Here is a 21,235-nt window from a genome sequence, read left to right on the forward strand (position 1 = left end):
GTTTAATTCCGAGCTGCTAAAACTGTTACTGATAGGTGATAAGAGTGGACGTGTTCTCTTCTCAAAGGAGACTCCTAAAGAGGTAAAAGAAAAACTTACTGAGAAAAAGCAGTCATAAATGACAGAAGTACCATTTTTTTTGTACTTTTTTTTTTTTTTTAAGATTTTATTTTTTTATTTGACAGAGAGAATGAGAGCAGGAACACAAGCAGGGCAGGGAGAGCAGGAGAGGGAGAAGCAGGCTTCGCGCCAGGCAGGGAGCCTAATGTGCGGCTCAATCTCAGGACCCTGGGATCATGACCTGAGTTGAAGGCCGATGCTTAACCGACTGAGCCAACCAGGTGCCCCTGTTATTATTCTTAAAGTCAGGAAAAGAAAAATCATGTCTTCAGAATTTTCAGATAGTTGCTTCTTAAATTATGAAGAGCCAGAGAAAGAAGGTAGTGCAGCAAATACTTTTAATAAGAATACAAAATTCACACCAGAGGCACATTCTGGGGAATGTACAGGAACTATCACAAGTAGTAATTCTGCTGGAAGAATAAAATAAGGCTCTGTCAGAGTACAAATATACAGGAAGGAATGATTTAAAATAGGTTTATGATTTACAATCACATTACATTGTACATAGTAAGCACTGAAAACAGGCATATTAATTAAAAAGCCAGCTACAAGGCATTTGAACATATATAACAAATCTTACAGTCCACAAAATTCATGTATAACAGTAATTATTTTTAGTACTTCATTTCAACACAAAAGAAATGAAGATGTATTAATTTATGTCTATGACAAAAATCGAGAGAACTTATACATAAAAGGCTTACATGGCTGATAGAACCACACAGCGGACAAGTCAGAGACGTAACACAAACCCAACAGTGCTGAGCAACTGAAACAGTACTGGCCTTTCCAATCCCCTTTCTTCTTGTTACCACTGCACTGTCCCAGATTACCTTTCGTTACTCAAATGAAAAAAAATTCCTCCATCTTCTCATTCCATGCAAGGAATGAAGCAAATCCAAACAGCAAATTCAAAAGTTGCTTTTACCATAAACCTGAAATGCGGTTTAAGGAATACAAAGAAACCCAACACTGATACACGGTGTTCCTTTCCAAGGAAGGAACAGATACACCGAACATTATCTGAAAGGGGTTTCTTTATGGATTATGTACATTGGTTGAATGAGAATTACTATCTCTGAGAAGGCACATATCTGTGATTTAAGGCTTAACCGGTATTGTTACATATGGAAGTCAAGGAAAGCTGTCTAGGAACTCACTTCTGTCAAAATGGAATTTACCCGAAATCTCGCTTTCCAAGCACAGATTTCGACTTTAGAAACCATCAAGAGTTTCTATTCCCAAGTCCACCTGCCAAAAATAATTCTTTTAAGCAGGTTTCATTACCAATCCAAAGAAATTGCTAACATAACTGCCCAGTGACTTTGGGTGATGCAAACTCTTAAGCTCAAAGGCCTCAGAGAAATGACAGTGTGATTCCTGCGTCTTAAAAAAAAAAAAAAAAAAAAGTTTAAACAAAATTACAATAGTACAGAATCATTTTTAAAAAGGTATTTGCCACAACTCCACAAGCCAATCAGTCATCCATTAGAGCTGCCGCCTGTGTGTGGATGCTGCAGGAACACCATATAATTTTACTCTGCAAAATAGTTTCTTTTTTCTTTAAGATGATACATGAAGATGAATCTCTTAAAGATGTTTAATATATTCATATATAAAATATCTGATGTTGATACAAATCATGTAAACCTCCCTTTGGAAAAGTTACAACTGGCCCCCATTTCCAGGACCAAAAACCTTGAATTTTTATCTGGTCAGTGCAAATCTATATTAGATGTTTTCAAACTACAGAAATAGCCATCAACCCTCACGATACAAAAAGATTTCTCAGAAAGAAAAATTGTGTTCAGATTATAGAAATTATGTTTACATTAAAATCACCCACCTTCCCATCAAATTTAACAGTTCAGTTGTTAAAGTATGAAAAAGGGAAAAAATTAAAGCTGTTTGTGCAAGAATCACTACAATGGTTGTGGTCACCACTTCCCTAATCTTAACCCAACTCTGCTTAATTCTTATTAGGTTTGTTTAGAAATATAACGACGTGACTTTTCTTTTTCTTTCTTTCTTTTTTCCGGGTGTGATTTTTACTGTTCTTCAAGCCAAGATGGGGCGTCCACTCCAGGGGTTTTCAATTTGATATGGAACTGTTTAAGCGTCTGTTCAAGCTGCTTCTGATTCCCAGCAAAGTAAGCGGCAATGGCGTTGTGAAAAAGGACTAGCTGATTGTGCAGCACCTTCACCTGGGAACGAAGAATCATGAGACCAAGCATTAACACCAACGGCAATGAAATAGAAGGTGACTTATCACATGTCTTCATTCAATGGCGCAGGTCTCATCAGGAAAAGCTGTTTTAACAATGACCAAGTATTTCTCTCTCTCTCTCTCTCTCTCTCTCTCTCTCTCTCTCACACACACACACACACACACACACACACCCCTGACTGTATATCACTTTGCGGGATCACTGAGCCCTTTGATGACTTCTTAATTCCCCTAAAGGGAATAGGTCAGTTTAAGAAGCTGTGTATTCTGTTAACCATATTCGAATGCTACTGAGGGCATTAATTAAAAATATTACTAAATCCTGTCTGTCAAATAAATAAATACAATCTTAAAAGAAAAAAATTACTCAATCCCACCTCAAACTAAATATATTCAAAATCAAATACTGAGGAGGGAAATTTACATATAAATATATATATATTTATATATATATAATATTGCTATATAAATTTATATATAAATATATCTATATCTATCTATCTAATATATGCTATATACCAGAAATGGACATCATTAAGGCTAAGCTTTATGTAAAACAGAGTAGGCCAGATATTTTGAAATACTGAGGTTCTCTGCAAGGAATCAAGCCAAGTGGCAACAAGTGCTGCCCAGAAAGCCAATGTACTTAAAGTTCACAAGACTCTGTTATTTTCAAGTGTTTTAGTACTTCTAAAGATAACAACAGTATGTTTTAACCAAGTTAAACCAAGCTACTTCTGTAAATCTTTATTAAAGAAACCAGCAAAGCATTTCAAAGATTTATGAACAAAACTGTTTCCTGAGCCCTCATTTATAACTGTGAAAGTTCAATGATAAAGTATAAAATATACTGACTTATCCATCCAATGCAATATTTATTAAAATTGAGCTTTACGCCCCTAAAGCCTGGGTGGTTCAGTCAGTGAAGTGTCTGCCTCCAGCTCTGGTCACGATCTCAGGGTCCTGGGTTGGGGCCCGCATCGGGCTCCCTGCTCGACAGGGAGTCTGTTTCTCCCTCTGCCCCTCCACCCGCTTGTGTTCTCTCTCTCGAAAACAAGTAAAATCTTTTTTAAAAATGAGCTTTAATAATTTTTAGTGATGTAAAAACATCTGATATACAATGCTAAGGGAAAAACAGGACATGGCATTTTACACAGGTATGACCTTTACACTCATTTTATTATAGCACACGAACACACATTAATAGTCTCTCTAGACTTTTCGCTATCCATCTACCTCTACAAAGGAAATAACACAAACCTTCATATTGAATATTTTTAATTTGTAAAGTCTTTATTTTAAAATATTATAAAGTATTCTAAAAATAACACACACTCCAGATTATAAAGTAAAACTTCCCAATCCATACTTTTTGCACCTATCCACTTCCCGCCACCTGAAAAATCACTATTAATCTTTTATCGTGTTTCCTTTGAGAATTTTTCTAGGTGCATATATAATATTTAAAAATACAAAGGGCTTGCAACATGCACACTTTCAGTGATGCTGTTTCCTCAAAATATCTTAGATATTTTTTATTCCATTCACTTATTCATTCAACTAGTATTAATTAAATATCTTTCATGTGCTGTACACTGTTCCTAGGAAAACAGAAAAAAAAATCCCTTCCCTCATGAGCCTGTATCCTTAGTGGGTGGGGAAAGAGTGAAGGGAGGCCAGAAACAATAATAAGTACTGGCATCCCAGGAAATGAGTATCTCAAGCCTTGAGGTCAGACCAACTCTCAGACCTTTGGGGAATCGGGCATTGCTGATTTACTTGAAAGCTGTCTAAAACAAAAAAAGTTTTTTCTCTTCTGATAAAGAGAAAAAAATTCTAGCACAGATAGTTTAAGAGGACCACAAAGCAATTAATAATGAAAACTAAAAAATGTCTGTATGAAATAAAAGGGGTAGATCTTGAATTTACCTGGTCAGACATTTAAGGCCTGCAACCTTTATAATGAGAACCTTTGGTAGCACATACAAGGCCAACCATGAGACACTGAACACCACGTATCGGGCACTATACTAGGGATTTAAGAATACAAGGCACACACAGCAGCAGAAAATTGGTATGATAAATGGGTAGTAAAAGTACATTGGGTTAACTTTAAAAAAGTGGGGGAGGGCACTTGTGGGCAGAATAAGGTTTTTCAAGAAGGGTTGGAGAGGAACACTGGGACAGTAGAACTCTAAGTCCCCTGTCCTCTGCTTCTGAGAAATGGGGGATATTTCAAAGGATAATGAGCCACAACCCAAGGGCAATTATTAAGGAAACAGGATGATCATAGGGAAAGCAGGTTTCTAAATGGCAATTTAGGAAGTGAGCAAAGTATTTGATTATACTGGACTGCTACGATAATGGCCCCAAAGAATCACTCTTCTCAGTATTGTCTAACACCCTTGGAAAGTCTTCTGCAATGAGCTTGGCCATGTAATATTAGAAAATGAGGCCTGATAAGCAGGCGCTTGCCCTCTTGGACTACTGCCGCCACCCTGCGAGGACACGCAGTCTAGCCTTCCTCTGAGAAGCCCACAGGGAGAGAGAGCCTCCGTCCCAGCTATGCCCACGGCTCAGGAAGTCTTCCAGTTGAGAGTGAAACCAGAAGAACCCATCTACCCAACCTACACAATTGAGCTAAATAATAAATCATTACTGTTCTAGGCCACCAAGTTTAGGGTACTTTGTTATGCAACAAAACATAAGTGGTATGTCTATGAAAAAGGTTAAGAATGCAGTTTCCTAGCAATGAAGAAGGGTTTTAGAAAGCACAGCGAAATGGAGGAAAATCAAAAGGGGAAGACAGGCTTGGAAAGAGGAAAGGCTAAGCTGGGAGGTAAGTAAAGGAACTGAAGAAAGTACCTGGGGAGGTCAGGAGTCAGGGGTGGTTTTGGGATGAGGGAACGGAGAGAGAGAGCAGCTAGGAAACAGATTCCTACAAGAGAAGTTCAAACAAGAGAGGCATATATGCTACTAACCCATCCCAAGATCTAATTGCATTTTTGGAGTAAATGTAATATAGTATCCTTGAAGACTTCACTTCCAATGTTCTAGGAAGGCCTGACAACTGCATTAGGCATAGTTGGATACTCCTCGCAGCCTCCCCAAATTTGTATGTGTCATTCATTTAGGTCATCAGGAAAGTATCCCTGTTACCAGTATTGTATCGTTCTTTACAGCAAGAGTGAGCTCTGGAATCAGGAGGCATGCTGTACCGCTTCCCAGTTTTCTTTGTGAAATCTGTACAGGGTGCTTCTAACTTCACTGGCCAAGGTCTTTATCCATTTATCAGGGGTCCCATTACCAAACTGCATATGTAGTGTCACTGCAAGGGTTAAGTGAAATGAGGTACCACCTGTCTGACACAGAGTAAGCCCTCATTCAGTTTCAGTGGAATCTACATTTACCTACTAGACAGTCAAACCACATTGACTTTTCTTGGTAAAATAATAATTCATTTATTTAGAAACTGATTTGGAACTTTTAAGAAAACTGTGATAATGTGATTCAGAATAACAAATATATACTTCGGTCTTTGTCCTTATTTCTGGCACAAAGCACCTAAAACCCTTGTTTCCTAGGTGATTAAGAGGGAAGGGAGCATCTTTTGTTATATTATTTAGTGTCTTCTCCTGTTCCTGAAATAGCCCCAGTGCTATAAAGGTGAAAGGAATTACTTTTATTCATAAACAACCACACCTGACTTTATGTTAATGAGAAAAAAAATTTTTTTTCTGGAAAGCTCTAGAAAACCAGGATAATAGATGGTTGTCAGGGGAACTAAATGGTGATTAGAGGATGGGAATTCTGGCTCCAGCTGCCTACTTCTGTGGAGGAGACAGTGGCTACAGGTTGAATAATCCACCAAGGGTCAATGATTTTATCAATGATGCCTGTGTAATGAAGCCACCATAAAAACCCCTGAAGTATGAGATCTGGAGAGTTTCTGGGTGGTGAATGCATCCACAGGCTAGGAAAGTGGTACACCCCCAAATCCATGGACAGAGGCTCTTGTGCTTAGGACCTTTATAGACTTTGACCTCTGTGCACTTCTTCATCTGGCTATTCATCTGTATCCTTCAATCGTCCTTGTAGTAAACTGGTAACCTAGTAAGTACACGATATTCTTGGGTTCTGTGAGACAGTCTAGCATACAATCGTAGTTGAGGAGGAGGTTGTGGAAACCTTCCATGTATGGTTAGAAGCACAGGCGACAACCTGTCTTGCGACTGGTGTCCGAAGGTGGAGGGGTGAGGGCGGCGTCAGAACTGAACTGACCTGTACAATACCCAGCCGGTGAACTGGATGGAGAATTAGATGGTGTGGGAAAAACTCCACACACCTGGTGTTAGGAGTGTTTGAAAAGTGCTAGGAGTGTAAAAGAAGAAAGAGTTTTCTCCTTTCCAAAGGCAGAAATTGATGTGAAGTTTACCCTAGCACAATGGAAATTAAAAAAAAAGGGGGTGTGTGCTAAGCAAATAAATGTTGTTGAGAAGATGCAGGGGCACAGCTGGCTACCAACACTGACTGCCTTGACCCAGCCTTCTGTTCAAGGGCAGAAAACAGCCTGGGATGCTGCAGAAGGAATTCCTCTGCCTGACAGATCACCTTAGAAGAATTTTTTTTTCTTTTCAATATTTAATTTTTAAGTCATCTCTACACCCGCCATGATGCTTGAACTTAAAACCCTGAGCTCAAGAGTCACCTGCTCCAACTCAGCCAGTCAGGTGCCCCAACTAAGAAATTTTAAGGGTCAATTTATTAAGTCCACAGTTCTCTGCTTCTAAAATAAACACATTTTTTGGGCACCACAGAGGCACTTCTTCCAAATTAATAGTATTACATACTCAGATTAATAGTATTACATAAAAAATTAGTTTAAAACATGCTTAATACAGACTTCTACTAATTCTACTAATTCATATTGACCTTTCTCTATGTCCAGGCAGAAAAATTTCACATTGCAATCACTTTTAAAACAGCTTTAAAATGATACATTGGCACTCTGCGTAAGACTAGGAAAAGGTCAGATTATTCTAATTAAGGTTATAACCAGGGTTTACCTTACATGAGTGGAGTCTGATTTTAGGACCAGATCTATTTATCTATCTACCTTCCTTCCTTCCTCCTTTCTTTCTTTTTCTTTCTTCTTCTTCTTTTTTAAAGTTTTATTTATTTAAGTAATCTCTATACCCATTGTGGGGCTCAAACTCACAATCCCGAGATCAAGAGTCCTATGCTCTTATGAGTGACCCAGCCAGGTGCCCCCCCAAATCTCTTTCTTGTAAGGCACTGGTCAACTAAAATTATAACTAGCGAAAAATAAGTAAAATGAAACACTGCAGGCAAACTCTTATTTGATTCCTATTTACATAAAAATGTTTTCTGAAACGGAGCTCTTCTAGTCACCTGTGCCTGTGTGGCTGAGTTTCAGAGCTTCTGGAGAAGGCTGTCAGGGACTGGTCAAAGGAGGGGTCCAGGAGCAGTATGTTTTGACAGAGGATGGAAAAGTTCCTAGATGACCTCAGAAATGATGAGGGAGCAGAAGGCTAGCTGAAGACAGAGCATAAGCTGACACCCTACAAGCTCCCCCCACCGCACCCCTCCTCAATGGGACCTGTGTGACATTCTTCCAGGAATCCCCCAACTTTCTTAAAGTTAATGCCTTGCTAGAGGGGAACACAACCTTAACTTGACAAGGGCAAGGCCTGTGGTATCTTGTGGGTCAGTCCTCTTTAGCATATGAAAGTTCTTTTGAAAGCTCCCTTTTCCTAACTTCCCCCCAAATCCACTCCTCAAGACCCCCCGTGCAGCAGCTCTTTCTACCCACCAGTCCTGTCCCTGTGCTTTAATAAAACCAACCTTTTGCCCCAAAGGTGTCTCAAGAATTCTTACTTGGTCGTGGGCTTTGGACTCCACCCCACCGAACTTCACCTATATTCCCAAACCACATCAGATAGGAAACAACTTTTCAAAGATAAAAGCCCTTAAGGGAAAAGACTGAGAAATTAAATTCATTAAAATTTAGAGCTTCTACTCATCCAAAGATAGTGAAAAGACAAGTTACAAACTGAGGGAATATATCTCCATTACGCTGACAAAGGATATGTATTCAGGAAATGTAAAAAACTCTGACAAAAGCCATCCAACTAAAAAGAGCAAATAACACAGATGGGTATTTCACAGAGGAGAAAACAGGATTGGCCAATTAAGGCTGAAAAGATACGCTGCGCCTCATTAGAAAACAGCAAAGTGCAAATTAAAACTAAGTTGAGGAAAGGGGCTTCAATTGCCTCCATGGTGACCTCAAAATTTCTAATTAATTAAGTTCTTCCTAGCTTATCTCTTAAGGCAGGCAAGATACCTTGGAGGCAAAACATCCCGTGATAGGAACCCAAACTACCCCTCAAGCAAGAAGGACTGCTGTAAGCCAGCAGGACCACACGTGACTGACCCCACTGCGACTACTGACTTGACCTTTACTGCCCACCTGCACGTAACCATCCACCTCCGTCCCACATTCTCCTTATATAAACCCAGAAGCAGTTTCAGCACTTCGGAAACAGTCTTTGAGATGTTGTCTCCTGCTGTTGGCCGCACTGAAATAAATTCTTTTCCCCTTTCACCACCACTGGTCTCTTAGTGTCAGTGGGGGTAGCTGAACCTGGTCTGTCGGGACCCCTGGAGCCAGTTGCTCTCACATCCCCTGTGCCCTGGCTACACTGGGGTGCCATCTTATATCCTCTATAAGGAGACTGAGAAAACTTAAAACAATTAATACTCTGGTGCACTGTTGATTGTTGTATAAATTTGTACAACTATTTTTTAAAAATATTTTATTTATTTATTTGACAGAGATCACAAGTAGGCAGAGAGGCAGGCAGAGAGAGAGGAAGGGAAGCAGGCTCCCCACCGAGCAGAGAGCCCAACAACAATGTGGGCTCAATCCCAGGACCCTGGGATCACAACCTGAACTGAAGGCAGAAGCTTTAACCCACTGAACCACCCAGGCACCCCCCCCCACCCCCCTGCCTCCTATTTATTTTTAAGGACAAAAACTAGCTTCTCTTTTTGGAGATTTATGAAATTCAACTGAAAACTTACATACAAGTTTATGAGCCAGCCCATTAATTAAATATTCTTCCCTATTTAGAGGTATTTTTTTTTAAAGGCTTTTGTACTAGTAACCTACCTGGGTCACAAAGTAATTTTCCACTTTGCCCTACTAAACATGACTTAGCCTTTCTGTTTTGTTGGTGTTTTGTTTTTAGTTTTGGATGATCCTTGGTTCCTGGAGCTACAGAGCAACTATGGGGTTTCTGTACTTTTAGTGTGAAATTCTAATTTTCAAAAATAGGTTCCAGCCAATTATTTTATTGCTCTTTGGGTCGCAAGAATTTTTGACTTGAATCTTAATCCTCACTGTTTTACAATTAAAGGAGACAATGAGAGTGGAGCATAGGGTCTGGTTCACATATTATATCTGGAGAAAGCTGTTACAGCAGTCTGAAAGTTACAGTCTGAAACAAAGTGGAAAGAGCATCACAGAGTTTTTATCTGACCCTACAAATGTCAACACAAATATCAACACAAAAGTCACATATGGCAGCTGAAGAGTCAGTTTCCATACCACCTTGAGGTAGTTGAAAAACACAACACAGAGACCACGTCTTCTTATAGCTAAGGAAGGCAGGCAGCCCACTGAACAAAGCCTCAAACTCAGTGCATTACCTGTATGCAAAATGTTCCCGCTGAAACTTAATCCATGGGAAATCAAGGGAAGTAGGTGCTTTTTAAGACTGAATTCTAGTTTTCACAACAAATGATACAATACCCATTTCCACAAAAACATTCTCCCAGTAATTGTGAGAAGGTTGATGTGTAAGCCTTTAAAAATATATACACACTTCAGAACAGTTCCCTGGTACAGAGAGCGCCTTTGGGCATTCACAGCTTCTCAATTATAATTATGGAAACAGCATATACAATTTCATTGTTACTTTAATCTCAGAAGCCCTTTTATGCCAAAACAGATAATTTACCTCATTTTTCTATTAGCTCTGATCATGTAAGTGGTGTCCGAATACAAGTTTTAGTTTTGGTAGAATGTCTTACAAATCAGATGCAAATTTAAATAGGAATGGTAAACTGATACCCTTTAACCAATCAAGCCATTACTAAACCAAAAGTAAATGGAAATAAAAATAAATCAATTATCAATATGAATATGTTTTCTATACTAAATGAATTAAAAACGTTTGCTTTTCTACCATTTTTGCTTAATTTTCTTTAAATTTTTCCTGAACTAATTTGTACTAAAATATGTATTCATATAACATCAATGTGGTTCTGACAGATGCCACAAAGAGTCCTCAGGATGTTTAAGAACAAATAATATTAGAAAAACAGTTGCAAATACAATTTGATTTTCTATTTTTTTCTCAAATAAAATTTTAAAGATGACTAGTTTATGCAATCTTAGTAGTGACTGTGCTGTTGTCACTATACACAAGTAGTTTTAATGAGACTTAAAAGTGTTATTTTAAGTCACTTGGTTTATTTATCAGGTTTACTTTACTAGGTTACTTGGCCTTGGGAAGGTCAATCTAGGAGAGATTGTGGTTTCTCAAAAGGAATTGGTTTAGAAAGAGAGATGAAGAAAGTAAGGTGGGGGAAAGGTCAGACTGTACTTTTACGAGAAGATACAAAAAGCCAAAAGTGTTTGAGGAAATGTTTTAGGGTCATTACACTTTTTCAACTTAACATTTGTTTATATTTATGCTATCAGATCATGAGAAGCAATGAGCACACAGAATCAAAAAAAGAGCCAAGTATTTTTGGTAGACTGTATTTTGATATGGTGGGTATCACTTTTATGAAGCACCTTTTTTTTTTTTTTTTTAAGATTTTTATTTATTCGAGAGAGAGAGTGAGAGAGACTGCAAGCAAGAGCAGAGGGGAGGAGCAGAGGGAGATGGACGAGCAGACTCTCTGTTGAGTAGGGAGCCTGACTCAGGACTCAATCCCAGGACCAGGGATCACGACCTGAGCCAAGGTAGAGGCTTAACTAACTGAGCCACCGAGGCGCCCTATGAAGCATGTGACAGAGGATATGTGACCCTCCCATCTACTCTGTACAGGCTTCTGTTCTCTCCATGTTACAGTTAATAAAACACTCAGAAAGTTAAGTAATTTGTCTAAGGTTAGACAGTTAGGAAGCAGATGGGCTGGGATGTGGTGTGTCTTCTCCCAAGACAGGTCCATGTTCTTCCACCTATTCCAACCTGACTCTATTCATAAGGCAATACACAATTTGGAAAGCTTTTTATTTATTTATTCAACAGACAGAGATCACAGGTAGGCAGACAGGCAGGCAGAGAGAGAGAGATGGGAGGAAGCAGGCTCCTCATGGAGCAGAGAGCCCGATGAGGGGCTCGATCCCAGGACTCTGAGATCACGACCTGAGCCGAAGGCAGAGGCTTTAACCCACTGAGCCACCCAGGCGCCCCAATTTGGAAAGCTTTTAAACAAAGTTGGAAACAGACCAAAAAAGGTATGGCAGAGCACTTAAAGGAAGGGTGGAAATGTATGGAAGATACGCTTTAAACTCTTCCAAATTTTGTTGTTGGCTCTAAAGTTACATTTAAATAACCTCGGGACAAGGATCTAACACAATGGAGCAGAAGGAAAGAAAAATTAATTCATTCAGTATTAAACTTTAATATACCATTTCCATACTTACAGAGCAGGAAAAAAACCCTATATTGAATTTACTTATGCATGTCCTAACTTAGAAATGATTTAAAGTGGTTATAAGGATAAATGAAATACCACAGAAAAGCAGAGATTTTTAAAAGGAGCAAAAAAGAGGTAATTCCAGGGAGAATCAGGATGATGGCAAATTTGACAAATTTTCAAAACCTAACATCGGAAACAATTATGGTAATTTAGAAATACACTAAATCTTTGTGAACTCAATTACAAAGAACTTTCATAAAGATCTGCCAAACAATGAGCAACCCAGCTCAGACATAAGCAAATCCACTACAGCAACATCTGGTGAATGACCTAAAATATGCCATACAATACTTTAATTGTTAAAGGGCAAAACAAACTTCAACACTGACTACTAAGGCAGAGACAAGCTGAGATTTTAAATAGAAACTGGGTAAGAGAAATTTAAGAGCAGGACTGAAAGTTGATGCCAAGTAGATTACACTGAAAACTTTCTCCTGCCTACACAGCATATATCAATAGAAGATAAATACCATTTACAAAGTTTACTGACTAAAAAATTAAAAGTATTACTTCACAGGCCTCAAAGCCATAAAAAGGCACTGTATTTCTACCAAATGAATTTCTCTTTCAAATCAAATTTAGATTAATTACATACCTTCTTTTAAGAGAAAAAAAAAAAAAGATTTATTCATTTTGGCAGGGGAGGGGCACAGGGAGAGAATTTCAAGCAGACTCCCTGCTGAGTGTGGAGCCTGACTTAAGTTTCAATCCCAGAAACCCAAGAGCATGACTTGGGCCAAAACAAGAGTCGGATGCTCAACAGACTGAGCCACCCAGACACCCTGGATTAATTACACACGTTCTTATCAGAGACACTGAAATAATTAAAAAAGAGGCGATTTCTAGTTCAAATAAAAGTTACTAGTTTTTTTTTTTTTTAAAGATTCTATTTTTATTGAGAGAGAGAATGCACGCATACAAGTTGGGGCGAGGGGCAGAGGGATTGCTGAGCAGGCATCCTGACTTGGGGCTCAATCCCAGGAGCCCTGGATCATGACCTGGGTCGAAGGCAGATTCTTAACCAACTGAGCCATCGGATGCCCTGAAGAGTTATATATATATATATATATATATATATATATTTTTTTTTTTTTTTAATTTATTTGACGGACAGAGATCACAAGTAGGCAGAGATGGCAGGCAGAGAGAGAGGAGGAAGCAGGCTCCCTGCTGAGCAGAGAGGCCGATGCGGAGCTTGGTCCCAGGACCCTGGGATCATGACCTGAACCGAAGGTAGAGGCTTAACCCACTGAGCCATCCAGGCACCCCTAGTTTTAGTATATTTATAACTGTTAAGTTTCTTCAAAGCAATTATTGGCTCTCCCAATAATTCTATAAAGTAAGGGTTTATATTAAATGAACAATATTGGGATAGCATCTTGGCTTAAACATGTGAGGAAAAGCTGAAACAAAATCATTCTTTTTTAAAAAAATTATTTTTAAGTAATCTTCACCCAACATGGGGTCTCAACTTATAACCTCAAGATCAGCAGTCACATGCTCCACCAACTGAGCTAGCCAGGCACCCGTAAAATTGTAAAATTGTTCTTTAGTACGAAGTCTCCAACCACTAACATGTAAAGAATTAACTCTCTTCTTTATTGGCATTATTTAAAAATGTGTAATTACATGCTTTCTCTGCCCATCACTGATCTTTTTTTTAGTAAGTAAGAAACCAGAAAAATAACAAGTAGAAAAGGTTATATCTTGCCCTTTTATTAGGTTTGTGAAGTATAATTTTATTACTTTGCAATAGCTTTGGAAATGCTTGTCCTGTCAAAGCAGCTACCAGCTGAGAAAAAGGCACTATCAAAAACAGGGGTGTGGGCATTAGGAAGGGAGTAAGAGTAGGAAAGACAAATATGAACTACAAGTGGAGATGGAAGAACAGATTTTATTTTTCTGACTCATTGGGATAGGTTTCAACAAATCACGGACAAGCAAGTTAAAAAAAAAAAGCACCTTAGGAGGGAAAAAAGGGCAGTCCTATTTTGAAAAGCAGATAACTGATGCAACACAAGCTCCAGTAATGACAGGTCTCAGAACAGTGCGAAGGTCTTGTAATTCTTTATCTAATGGCACATTAAAATTCTCAATGCACGGGTTTTTCTCCCCCTTTAGCAAAAATATCTATTGCCCTTTTGTTCTACACAGCATTAGCTCCCTCCCCTTCCTCCCTTCCTTCCAATAGCTTCAGGTTTCGATATGACCAATATGGCTTCTGTTTTCTGTCATCTACCATCTTCTCCCTCTGCTATTTTAAGAACCTTACTTGGAGCAGCATTATAGCATCATAGTCAATTAAAAGCAGGGCTGTAGAGATCTAGATTTGAAAGAGATCTAGATTTGAATCCTGATCTGGTTTTGAGACTGGGTAAATTGTTCAACTTCTCTGAACATCAGTGTCATCATCTGTACACTGGTATATGATCATCTAGACCACAGATCAGATAGATATACATACAGATACACAAAATACTTATAGAGAACTCCTCCATATGCAGATTACTCAAAGATCAGTGTTCACCAATTCACTGGCTGCAGAAAGGAAATGCTCTGCAGGTGCACCAATGCAGCTTACATCTAGGGAAAGAAACACACTAACATTCACTCACAGCATAGTATGGTATGTGCTTTACTGGAGAAAGCCATGGTAGCACAGTAACCGAAAGGGGAAGAAAGAAACTTAAACTTTCAAGTTGCTAGAGGAAATACTAAGTACCACAAATCATTCAAAATAGCATTTGAGCGCCTAGATAAAAATTAAAGGTTAAGGTACAGGGGTGCCTGGGATGGCTCAGTGGGTTAAGTGTCTGACTCTTGGTTTTGGCTCAGGTCAGGATCTCAGCATCCTGAGATCAAGCCCCAAGACAGGCTCTGTGCTTAGCACAGAGTCTGCTTAAGACTCTTTCTCCCTCTCGCTCCTCCCCTCCCACCATGCTTGTTCTCAAATAAATAAAATATTAAAAAAAAAATTAACTTAGGTATAGAAGAATAGTTAAGGAACTGAATATTTCCTTTTATTAGGTGCCCCTGTTCTCATTGGCCTTTGGACACTAGGCAACAAAAACCTACAGTTAAACCAATGGCCTGTTCACACTCACAAAATAGTTTTCGATCATAAGTATGGTTCTAGATCACCTCGGAAAACTTCTTTTTTTAAGATTAAGAATTCAATCTTTTATACAATTTATAAAAATTCTGATCCTATGTACCTAAGAACAGTTTATAAACTTAACAGAAAAGCTTCATCAAAATTTGTTATGATAGAACAATTATTTTTCTTTAAAAAATCCATATGCAGGGGCACCTGGGTGGCTCAGTGGGTTAAGCCTCTGCCTCTGGCTCAGGTCATGATCTCAGGGTCCTGGGATGGAGCCCTGCATTGGGCTCTCTGCTTCCCCCTCTGCCTGCCTCTATACTTACTTGTGATTTCTCTCTTTTTTTGGCCAACTCTTAATTTCTGTTCAGGTCATGATCTCAGGGTTCTGAGATTGAGCCCCAAGTCGGGCTCCTTCACTGGACATGGAGCCTGCTTAAGAACTTCTCTCTCCCCCTTCAACTCCATATTCTATTCCTTCCATTTAAAATCTGTTTCTTCCACATACCTTTAGTCAGCTCCTTTACATCCTTCTGGAGCTCAGCCCAATGTCACTTACTCTAGGCTTCCACAATACCCCATGCCAAGCCAAGTCCCCTCTGTATACTCACATGACTCCTCAATTTCTCCTTTACAACACTTGTCATAGTTTGTATTTATGCAATTATTTGGTTAATGCCTATTTCTCTTACTTGACCATAAGCTCTATAATGGCAAGACCATTATATTTCTACTATTTAACTCTCGCACCTGAAAAACAACCAATGAATATTTGATGAGTAAAGGACTCAATTTGCTCCTAGTATTTTATATATGTATTTTCATTTTACTGTTTAAGTATCTCTCAACACCTTCAGTTCACTCCATTTCCATTATCACCACCCTAAACAAGCTCTCGTCATCTCATCTAAACTATTATATTTACTTTTAGGTTCTAACATCTATGGACCATACTTCAGACTTACCATTTACCAAGAATATTTTCAATGGGTTCCTATCGATACTAAAATAACTTTTCCTTAATGTAGTCTATAAGACCTGCATGGTCTGGCCTTTGCTTGCCTCCCAGTCATCTCTCTATGCTCTAGTTGCACTGGTTCTAGTCATATTTGTTCTTTGAGCACACCACACCCTTTTCTGTCACAGGGCTGTTACACATGCTGTTTTTTAAAAATATTCTTTGCTTCTCACTTTATCTAGTTAATGCTCAACATCACTCTCTCATGGAAGCCTGCCCTAGCCACTCTTAATGAACCATGTACCTCTCCTTGAGAGCACTGGTCACATCCTAGATTTTATATACAAGGTTTGGTATGATTTGATCACGGTTGTTTTATTTTTATTAGGCTACAAACTCTTTGAGGGTAGAATTTGTTTTTGCTTTTGCTCACTGGGTATCACCAATATCCAGAACTCTTCCTGGTACACATATAGATCTGACAAAAGTTTGTTATTTTGAATGAAAAAAAGAATAACAACCTGAAATTATATGATGAAATATACTCAGGAATGAAGTCTGGAAGTAAAGGTGCATGAATAAGGGAATGTTTCACAAAATCCAAATGTAGGTAATCATATTTGGCATAGTGTTGAGGTTGCTTATTATACATACTTCCACACTTCAGTCCATAAATGTTAATTTTTTATTTAGAATCAGTAGGGTCCTTTTACTTGTGGAACGTAATTTCACTTGACCTATGAGCAAATACCAAGAGAACTGTTTGTACCTCCAGTTATAGAAGTAAAGATGATAGTAAATGATTGGTATGAATAATTAAAAAGTATCAAGAGTAGGTCCTTTTCCTTTGACAATGGAGAAGGAGATTTTAAGAATGTATGGGCTTGTACATATTAAGTAATGATTAACATGCTTCTTAAAATTTGGCAAGAAATATCCATCTTTAAAATTTAGAGGTTTACTTTTTTCCCTCTCAAAGAGAAGCTTTAGCAAACAAAGAATACCTTTGACTTCCAAGTTTTCCCAAACATTTATAGCCTATTTTTAAAAGAATGTACTGGGTTTCAAGTATTTCCTATTATAGTATTTGTTTGCAGTCACTGAATCATCACAACTACATATATAGCTGGTTCATATTACATGAGAACGTTTACTTTGTTCTAGGTGTTTTATTGTCTGTGTATTCTCTCTTTCTCTTGCTTCCCATTTTACTTCATATACTGCTCTCTGAAAAATTAAATTCTTTATAAGATACACATGAAATACTTTTTAATATATTAGAAAAAATGCTGTATTAAGAGTATAGTAAAAAAGAAATCCTAATATACAGGAATACTATTATATTATGATTATATATGAAACATAGTGTTGAGTGAAAACAAGTCTTTTCATTAACCTGATTAAGAATGACTGTGATTTTTAAAAAGATATTTAAATTAAGTATATTAATCAAACATGCGCCCAGGAAAGAGTCCAACCATATTAATCAAGTATGTGTCCAGGATATATTCCCAAGTCTGGCTCATCTTTTCCTGTCCCCACTGTCATCCTCAAGTCACTGAAATATAAGAGAGGAAAAAGAACCCTTCATTTACGGTTATAGCTGCTTAGCTGACATTACCGCAATTTTTTTTTTAAGATTTTATTTATTTATTTGAGACAGACAAAGAGAAAGAGAGAGCACAAAGAAGGGCAGAGGGACAAGTGGACTCCCTGCTGAGCAGGGAGCAGGATGTGGGGCTCAATCCCAGGATCCTGGAATCATGACCTGAGACACTTAACTGACTGAGCCACCCAGTCGCCCCTGACATTAACTTAAAATAAGAGTATATTTCACCTTTCTTAAGATAAGAATATAAAAAAGTTAACAAGATTCTTTTTATTTATACCCTAAGCTGTTTTGTTGAATCTTTTTTTTTTTTTTAAAGATTTTATTTACTTATTTTTACAGAGAGTGAGAGAGATCACAAATAGAGAGGTGGGGTGGGGAGCTGGGGAAGCAGGCCCCCTGCTTAACAGAGAGACTGATGCGGGGCTCAATCCCAGAACCCTGAGATCATGACCTGAGACTAAAGCAGAGCCACCCATGCTTTGTTGAATCTTTTGATACATTCAGGTTTTTCTCCTCTAATGCATTTGTAGCTCTGAAATGAGATTTGTACTCCCAAGTTGAATTATAGTTATCTTACAGGAAATAGTAATCTTAAGTTATTTTTTCATATTTTATGTGATTCTAAGCCATATAAAACGTTTTAAAAAAATAAACATGAATTGTTCACACTCATGTGCAGATTTTTCTCTAATTTTTTGCTTCCTCTTTCCATGCAACAGTATACACTGCAGATAATAGCAGCATTTCTTTTCTTTTCTTTCTTTCTTTCTTTTTTTTTTTTAAGATTCTATTTATTTATTTGACAGAGAGAGAGAGATCACCAGTAGGCAGAGAGGCAGGCAGAGAGAAGAGGGAGAAGCAGGCTCCCCGCTGAGCAGAGAACCCTATGTGGGGCTTGATCCCAGAACCCTGAGATCATGACCTAAGCCAAAGGCAGAGGCTTAACCCACTGAGTCACCCAGGCACCAAAAAAGTAGCATTTCTGAGAGAGTATATTTTGCCCTCACTAAAGCAAAGAATGCAGTAATCAGGATTTGCCCTTCTATTCTGTCCTGGCCGACTCTCATTTTCTTGCATCTCTTTCTCTTCCCTGCAGTGTGCCTCTAATTCTGGGAAGAAATGCAAACACATTTGCTAAAATAACTACTATATATTTAAAATCATTGCTAGGCATCACGAGGGCCATAAAAGGAGGCACGGTACCTTTCTCACAAAGTCTACAAAACACCAGAAATGTCTATTTTCTTCACTTTACTAAAGTAGTGTCTATTTTGTTTTGAACCATGAAAGGAACAGTAAAAGGTAAATAAACTGTCTTAAGTCACAAAATAGCTCATGTTACATTACTCAAAGGTGTGGAAAAGGAGAAAGAATGATGAAAAGAAACATTAGAAGAGCCTAATTAACTTTGTTTTTATTGCTACGCAACTCAAATGTCGTTTAGTAAAACAAGGAAGAGAATATCAGAGATTAATAAGAGTTGTTTAGGTTAAATGTAAACACAATGTATCTTAGCAGTGGGTGGATAAAGTATGGATTTCACATAATAGAAGAATTCAAGTTTCTCCATTAAGAGCAAGTTATACATAAGAGATATGTGCACTATCAGCACAAACACAGGAATATGTGTATTTTATACACCTATTTCCTCTGTTTTGTCAGAGATAAGGAAGTTTAGACTAAGGACATATAACAAATCAATTTTCTAAAATATAGCTAAGACTTGACCTTTCAATTCCTCTCAAAAAAAAAAAAAATCTTTTTTAAAAGTTCTAAGAATGAAACAAACAAAACAGTCTCACAATGTTTGGCTATGAAAATTTATTACAACAGTCACTGGAATGTTTCTTAGTCCTTTATTCAGTGATTATTTGCTTTTACTTTATGCACCATTTTAGCTGTTTGGTTATCTGGCCTCTCATTTTAGAAAAGAAGTGTTGCTATGGGAAGACACTCCAAAAGCCATGAAATGAGAACCTAAAGAAAGTTTCCTCCCCGCAAAAGCTGTAAAAACAGCTTTAAAAAAAAAAAAAAAAAAAAAGCAGTAGCCTTCAGGACATTATCAAATTACAAACTAGCACACTCAATGAAGTTTCAAATAACTTATGTTCTTAAAAATTCAATACATAATATTTAAGAAATAGGAAGAGTATATTATATTATGTTAAAATCCAAATGCTAAGTAGGTTATCTGACAACTATGTATAAAGGAGATATTAAGGTACAAATTTAGTTATAGTTCAACAAAAGAAGAGAAAAACAAGATTTGAGGCATTTAACACTGCCAAGAAAGCAAACAGGGATGACAGACAGTTTCTAGGCCTAAAGGCTTGCTTTTTCCTCCCTTTGTTAGAGCTATTAAAAATAAAAGGGTAAAAAGGCTGCTTAACAATAAAAAAAAAAAAGTTTTCTCATGAATCTGTCTTCATCCAAATTAGAGCTACTGATTGCTTAAAGTGACAGAGATCAATATTATCTCTACAGTTTTCAAGAGTTAAATAAGATAAAAAGAACAGGGTTTCTTTGATTGTATTTTAGGGTTCAAATACAGGGTTCAAAGTGAAACTCAGGTTACTGACAACTGTGGAAAGCTGAAAACAAAGACTATCTCTAGACTCTCTAAGAACATAAATCCTTGAGAATAAAGGCAGGTTTAAAACATTTTTACAGTAAAAAACATCAAAAGAAGATATGACAGGGGCGCGTGGGTGGCTCAGTGGGTTAAAGTCTCTGCCTTCTGCTTAGGTCATGATCCCAGGGTCCTCGGATCAAGCCCCACTTTGGGCTCTCTGCTCAGCGGAGAGCCTGCTTCCTCCTCTCTCTCTCTCTGCCTACTTGTTAAATAAATAAATAAATAGTAAATAATTATAAATAAATATTAAATAAATAAAATCTATTAAATAAATAAATAAAATCTAAAAAAAAAAAAAAAAAAGATACGACACCGTTATTCTCAAAAGGCAATGATTATCAAACCTTTATCTCTGAGGCCTTGACCCTGTGCATCCAAACTGCAAACTCACATCATTAACTTCCTACCAACTATTTCCATGTGAGTATTTTGTCATCGTCTCAAACTAAACACGAGGTTAAATGGAACAAATACCCACTCTTCATCCCTCACCCCCTTCCAGCCAAACTAGCTTCCTCTGTTGGTTTCCAACCCCTGCCACGCAGCCTTGAAATCACTGTATTCTTTCCTTTCTGCTGCTACTGCAATAACCATAGGTCAGACTCTCATTTGGCTAAGAAATTTTTCACTGGTTTGCTTCTACTGTCTTTCTGCCTTTAAGCTATAGTGCCTGAAGAATGTTAAGTCATATTTTTTTTCTGTTACTCCTAACTTTACAAATTCTTTCTTTCTTTCTTTTTTTAAAGATTTTATTTATTTATTTGATACAGAGAGAGAAAGCA

At 37.8% G+C, this 21,235-nt stretch overlaps 1 protein-coding gene across 5 annotated transcripts in view; it reads right to left on the reverse strand.

Moving 5' to 3' along the window:
- Positions 1-441: 441 nt before the first annotated feature.
- Positions 442-21,235, reverse strand: part of ARFIP1 (ARF interacting protein 1) — a 101,682-nt gene continuing 80,888 nt past the window's right edge. For all 5 annotated transcript variants that reach the window (XM_082727325.1, XM_082727322.1, XM_082727324.1 and 2 more), the window contains one exon: positions 442-2,327. In XM_082727325.1, the coding sequence (XP_082583451.1) occupies positions 2,172-2,327 (156 nt within the window). In that variant the 3' untranslated portion in view covers positions 442-2,171. The remainder of the gene's footprint in view (positions 2,328-21,235) is intronic.

Source organism: Mustela nivalis (genome assembly GCF_964662115.1).
Source record: "Mustela nivalis genome assembly, chromosome: 4".
Lineage (NCBI taxonomy): Eukaryota > Metazoa > Chordata > Mammalia > Carnivora > Mustelidae > Mustela > Mustela nivalis.